The following is a 6615-nucleotide window of genomic DNA, read 5'->3' as shown; positions in this document are numbered from 1 at the left end:
GTTCCAAAAAAAAAAAACAACCGCTACCGGCACGACAGCACGACCTCTCGCCCCTCCTCTACCGACCGTCGTTTCTCTCGCAGCCGGCACACAGCCGTTAGCCGCGGGAGCTGCTCCGCCGCGCCCTTCACCGCCTCTCCCGCGGCCGCGCCCTTCGCTGCAGGTCGCCGCAGGTCTCCACGGGAGCCGCCGCAGGAGCCGCTCCGCCGCGCCCTTCGCCGCCTCCCGTAGCCGAGGACGAGGCGAGGATCTCGGAGAGCAACGTGATGGTGGGGATCCAATGCGAGGACGCAAGAGGGTGCTTGTCAGGCTGCTCGCCGAGGTCGAGGAGCTACACCTAATCATCACGCACGCCAATGTCATCCCGTTCCCGGCTTCCACTGTTATCATAACCTTCATGGCAAAGGTAAGTTCGTTTAGTTAATTTACTCTCAGTTGCGCATTCGTATTACAGTTTACAAGCTTCTTAAAGAGGAGATTTTGTTATGCTGTGACATCTCTTATGGCTACGGCTGTGAAGTTACTGTATGTTTTGCTTGTTTTTTCTTTCAGTAGACTGTATTGAGTGATATGGTTACAGAAGCAAAGTGTGTTTTCCTTACATTAAACAAATAGTTGTTGTTCAAGTGTTAATGCAAGTGTCATACTCACCTGTCGAGATCGACAACTGAACTGAAATCTTTATTTGTTATGTTGTCAGGTGGATGAGGGCTTCAATGTCTTGGCCTGTCGTGCGCGGTCCTAGCCAGATGGTCACCACCGCAGTCGGTATCATTCATCATCGTGCTTGACGGAACTGCTCGCCACCGAGTCAGGTGCACCACAAGTACGAACGCGCCGCCATCTACTCACTCCTCCCTCGCTGTAGGTCGGCAGATGGTGAGGAACGTCCATCCCATGGTGAGTTTCATTTTCCTTTAGACGATTTGCCTCAGTAAGTTTGGGCTTTCTACGGTGGACTACATTCTGGTGGACTACATTGTACTGAAGGTGGATTTGTATTATCGTAGATCCATGACTTCCAATTATTCCGCTGCCACACCGATGTATGCTTTAGATTATGATAATGCAAATCCCTCCACCCCCACCTCCTCAGTTCGGAACATTGTTCCTACAATAGTGAAGATGAAAAACAATTGATCTTTTTGAGTAAAAAGCAAATTTTATCCTTGCTGAACCGCAGGTTGCAAGTTTCATCATCCCACGATTATAAACAAACTGGTCGAGACTTGATGGCCAGGTTATTTAGACTGACCTACTGAACCAGGAACCAAGATTGCTGTGTTTCAACAATTGAGAAAATATCACATATGCAAAACCAGCTACCGACCAGATTGTTAGATCCTGGTGGTGTAAATAAGAACGAAAGCTTCTGAAGAGATCAGTGCACTATCTCTTATGCAATGCTACTGCAATTGATTACTTTCCAATCTCTGGTCAGATCTACAGAGCTTAGCAATATCTCTCTTCTTAAATTTACCAGGGTAGGATGTAGTTTCTTTTCATCTAATAAGGTGCATCAGGCTCATTGCTGAATAGTTTCTCTCAAATAATTTCTTTTTCAGCACATTTTGCATCAACTGCTAACTTTGAATCTTTGCTTCTTTAATCAGATCATGTCTAAATCATTAGATGGCATTTCCTGTTGTAGAGGCTTTCACACACATGCAAGCCTAGATTGTACTTTCATTATATACGTGCTTATCTACTACCCTGTCAGCACAAGATGTTCCCACAACTCATGACATCAACAACACTCAGGTTTCTAAGTTCCTATGATATTCTTTGTAGATTTATTCTGCTCATATTTATTGGGAACACTAGGAGGCATTGCAATATCATGGTAGCAAGGACAATTACTAGCTAGCTGAACTGAGCTAATATATTTATTGTGTTGGTGGCTATGAGATGATCTTGCTGAGACTGCAAATTGCATGTGTTAAGCCTATTATTGGCACTAGATTAAGCATAGTTGGAAGGAATAACCATTGTTTTAGTGCTGAAAATGTGTCACTGACAAAGACTATTGCCTCGGATGCATAGCTTAATCATTGTAAATATTTTGGTGATGTATTCAAAACAACGTTTTCTGCACGTCCAATATTGACGGGTTAATCCCAGTCTCCCAATGGTTTATTTGCAAGACATGCCGCATTTTCAGCAAGCTTGAATCAAACTTGCTGGTGCCAGTTCTGCCCTTAAAACATACACGCCCCTTCTATATTTCACATGCATGGGTTTCTTTAAAAGTGTACATGTGGTGTGAGGGAGGAGGTCCTCAGTGTGCCATGCCCTACTTTGTCCCCTCTTTACTAGGTTCAGGGCTAGGTATTGTGGAATTTGAGATCTTGCACTAAGCCCTCAAACTCTCTAGCAAGATTATGTTTACATTATTCATAGGTACTAAAAAGTATTCGGTACAAATGCTGGGTGCCTCGATGGTGGTATTGAATCAAGAGATAAATTTTCAAATGAGAAAGGTGTGGTAACTTTTTAATTGAAATGTTCATGTTACCCTGTATGGTTTGGAAACAAGTCGATAGAGTGCATTTTTTCAGTGTAGGATTGTTTGGAAACGAACGGTTCTCTTTTGAATTTTGCAGTTTTTATGACGAATTGTTCAATGTTGTTAATGTGCAATAGAAGCATTTTCAAGATTGCAAGAAATAACACTCTGGAATTGGAAAAAAATTGTGCTATGCAATTTTTAATCAAACAAGCTATTCTACTTCCTTTCTACAAATAGATAAGCATAGATCATTTTCAAGTAAGAGAATTATAATAGCGCAAGCTCTAGATGGCTGCTTATAATTCAAAATACTCTTCATTGTCTTGATAAAGTAGTTCACTTGCAGGATGTGGGGTTAAGGTTGGAATGGATAAACCTGGGTGGTTATTGCCAAGCATTTGAAGAAAATGGAGCCAATGGAGTGTCTTGAAAGCATCTCCATATTTACAACTGAACAGATTTGTTGTCATATGAAACAGAGAGATTGTACCACACTTTGTAAAATGTCGTCGAGGCACATGCACATTACATGTTCTTTCTTACTACTTATTTTACCACATATCAAAAGGTTTCGTTATTGCTGCTACCCTAAGAATTGTGTCATCATTCCTTCATAATTGCAGTTTTTCATCCTTTGGGAATTTAGGATGCAAGGGATGGTATTTCATCAAAGATGATTTTTGGCTTGAACGCAGAGGTACGAAATAGCCTCTGAACATCATGTTATCTTCTTTTGACCAATTACTCGAACCAGAGAATTGAATATTACGTTCTTGTCTTCTTCCAGGCTAGCAATAATAGGACTTTGTTCAATGTGTCTTATGTACTTGATAGTGTTGACAAGAGCAAGCTTAAGGCAACCATCACGGGCGGTACAAAGTGATGCTCGCGGTGCTTGCTGCAGGACATAATTATTGTGTCGGCAGTGTCTCTGTATTTCTTCCTCTTCTGATACATCATACATTTTAGATTTCTTGCTCAAATCTGTTTCACCGCAGCTACTAAATTTTAAGATTCTTTCTGCACTGAAGTACAGGTTGAATTTTTTTACAAACTTGGTGATCTCTATATCTCTCTTGCTTGGACTTGTGTATATTACTAACTATCTGCTCTTTCAGGTATGTCCGAAGCTCTATTGAAATATGCTCTTTCACAAATTTATCTGAACCCACATATTTGGGCACATTCAAGTTACGAAGTACAAACAGAACTTTATTTGTTTCTAATACAGTATTTTGAGACTGATGGGAAACTATTACCAATACTCTGTGGACTCCCTAAGATCATTGGCATTGTATGCCTTCTAAGCCTTTACTATATCTGTAGAGAGGCCACATATAGAAGAAATTCGCGATATCCGTTTTCTCCTATTGAGTCTTGCAGAAATGAGCCTAAAGTAAGTACTACTTCATTCGGAGATACTTTTTGGTGTCTACACTCCAGAACGCTGTGTTTTTCTCTCCATCTGAACTTCTGGATCATTTTCTTATTATAATGTTCAATGCTGCTATATACGCAAGTCTGAAAATATTTTCCTTGCGTTATGCTGATAAATTTATTCTTTAGTATATTTTCTCTTGGGATTAATCTGTATTACGACAAACTTCTGTTGTCGGTTGAAGGTTTCCTGACATGATAAGAGTTCGTGTGTCCTTTTCTAAGAAAATGCAAGATGTTTCATGTATTGACAATATACTTTACATGGTTATCTGTGCTCTTTCACATAATTCACATCTATCATCATTCTTGGAGCAAGTAAATGCTGTTGGTGTTTGTTGGACCCAAGTCATTTAGTACTTATGTTTAGTGTGCTTTACTAACTGATAGTCTCTGCAATGTAAAGCTACTCTGGGTCAAATTCCACATTCCACTTCTACAGAGAGCTTGAGATTTAGTCACCCGTTTAGTCAGTGATATGTCATTTTTGTGCACTCTGATCTTTTTAATCCGAGGTGCACCTGTAGACATTAATAAAGCAAAAAGTTCTACGATACCATATGAAAGACATTTTCATGAATTCTGCAGAGATATGTCTTCTTTACATTTTTATGAATTCTCACTACATAATATGCAAGTGTACCATCACCCAGAGGACGTTTCCTCTCTGTGTTCTAATACTACATGTGTTGTCATACTACAGGTATCATAAGAAGTTTGAGAATACTTGATGGTGTTGTCCTATGTATGCTTTGTAGGCTGGAAGAAACTTCACCCATATGTGATGACTCATGAATAATTTATCATATTTGTACAATGGTTTGGATATACTGCAGATGTTTACTTGAACAAGTATGTTATCTGCCTTTATTGTCACATAGTTGTTCTAACAATACTCACAAGACAAATTCTGTGGAACATGTTCTAACAATATCTTCAGCTAGCAACTCTGTTCCAGCGAATGTTATCAGTTCCTACACAAAGAGATGGATTTTGAAGGCTCTGTACTGAGAATCTAACTAGAATTTAGTATAACATGGAAGTTATGAACAAGCGAATAATGTGTTTTAACAAAGTACTCCCTCCGTTCCAAAATAGATGACCCAACTTTGTACTAACTTTATACAAAGTTGGGTCATCTATTTTGGAACGGAGGGAGTATGAAATAGCGCGAAGAACAGTTGACAATCGTCCCTTCTAGATGAAAACATGTTACGACAAATGATAATTTACCCCTGAAATATTTGTGCGCATTATTATTTGTAAAACAGCCTATTCTTGGTGCATTAATCGGATACGTGCGTCTGCACGTGCAATTTTACTAGTAAATGAAGTATTGGAAATGAACTAGGCGAAAGTTGTGAAACGTTAGTTTAGGACTGATGAAGAGTCCCTCGTTTATACTGAAATTTTTGTTTGCGTAACTAAATGGTTGAATGAGAAACAATATAAATGTGAAGAAGTACAAGCAAGCAAGCAGCATTGGGAAGAGTTTACCCTTGTTAGGATGAGTGGCGAGACGCCCATGGCGTGAAACCTGCGGGCCAGGAAGTCGACCATGGGTGTCTTTCCGTTGCCGCCCCAGGTGAGGTTCCCTACGCTGATGACGGGGACCGGTAGGGTCCGTCGCGAGCGTAGCGGAGAGGAGGAGAGGATGACGGGGAGGCGGAGGAGGGCGGAGGCAGCGGAGGCAGCGGAGAGGAGAGGGAGGAGGAGTGCGCGGTGGAGGAAGGGGAGGTTAGGAACGGCGGCGTCCGGGGTGGCGGCGAGGCGGGCCAGGAGCTGCCGCGCCTTCTCCGTCGCCATCGGAGTCCCCGGGGTGGTCGCCGCCGCCTGTCGCCGGGTGACGAAGTGTTGGGCTGGGCCTTTTTCCCAAGCACACCGATAAATGCCACACGTGTGCTGTATCGGGTGATTGTGCCGCACGCCTCGTGTGGCATGGAGAAGAACCCGCCCGCACGACCGCGTCCGGGCGCGCGCAGCCACAACCCGCACGTCTGGTGTGTGGCAAAATCGCCCACACGTCCGGGCCAAACGACCGCGCTGCCCGCATGACCCAGCACGCCAGCCGTCCCGGGCTCCTTCCGATCCCCAGTCCGCCCTGCCGCCATTGTCTCGCACCTCTCGATCCCCTACCTCCGTCGCCTTCCTTCTCTGGTTGCCATGGCAACCAGAGCAGATCCCTAGCGCCTTCCCACCGCTAACCACCCATCCCACCCCCCCACCCCCCTCCCACCCCAACCCCGCTCTCCCAAGACGACGAGCTAAAACAGGTGGATCTCCGATCTCCTTCTGTTTCTCAACCTTCTTTTGTCCAGAAATCTGAAATTGCAAATTTGCCCACGAAGATGGCGATTGGATCCACGCTATCAGGGCAAACACCCCACGAATTTGTGTGTCTTTGCATTTGCCCACCAACATACGCCAGATCTGTCATATACTATGCTAGACTTGTGCCAAGCTTCTGGGTTGGCTTGATGCGAGTAGTTGGTAATGAAGCGTGCGTAGGAATCACTATAAATAGGGAGAGAAAGGAGGAATTTGGCATGGGGAGGGAGGAAAAATAATTGCCACTTGTATCTAACGTCAGTTGCCATCTATCGTTGCCCGTAGTTGCCACCATGTTATCTTATTGCTTGCCATCCTATTTTATTTTCTGTTGCCATCGC

At 43.3% G+C, this 6615-nt stretch overlaps 1 protein-coding gene across 2 annotated transcripts in view; it reads right to left on the bottom strand.

Moving 5' to 3' along the window:
- Positions 1 to 5852, bottom strand: part of LOC123052991 (probable tetraacyldisaccharide 4'-kinase, mitochondrial) — a 12104-nt gene extending 6252 nt beyond the window's left edge. Inside the window, exon 1 of one of the 2 annotated variants that reach the window (XM_044476356.1) lies at positions 5444 to 5852. In XM_044476356.1, the coding sequence (XP_044332291.1) occupies positions 5444 to 5752 (309 nt within the window). In that variant the 5' untranslated portion in view covers positions 5753 to 5852. The remainder of the gene's footprint in view (positions 1 to 5443) is intronic. The other variant, XM_044476357.1, reaches the window with a different exon arrangement.
- Between the last annotated feature and the right edge of the window lie 763 nt (positions 5853 to 6615).

This window comes from Triticum aestivum, chromosome 2D (assembly GCF_018294505.1).
Source record: "Triticum aestivum cultivar Chinese Spring chromosome 2D, IWGSC CS RefSeq v2.1, whole genome shotgun sequence".
In the NCBI taxonomy this organism is placed as follows: Eukaryota; Viridiplantae; Streptophyta; class Magnoliopsida; order Poales; family Poaceae; genus Triticum; species Triticum aestivum.
Note: the sequence above shows the minus strand (reverse complement) of the source record. Positions and strands in the feature narration are given on the sequence as shown.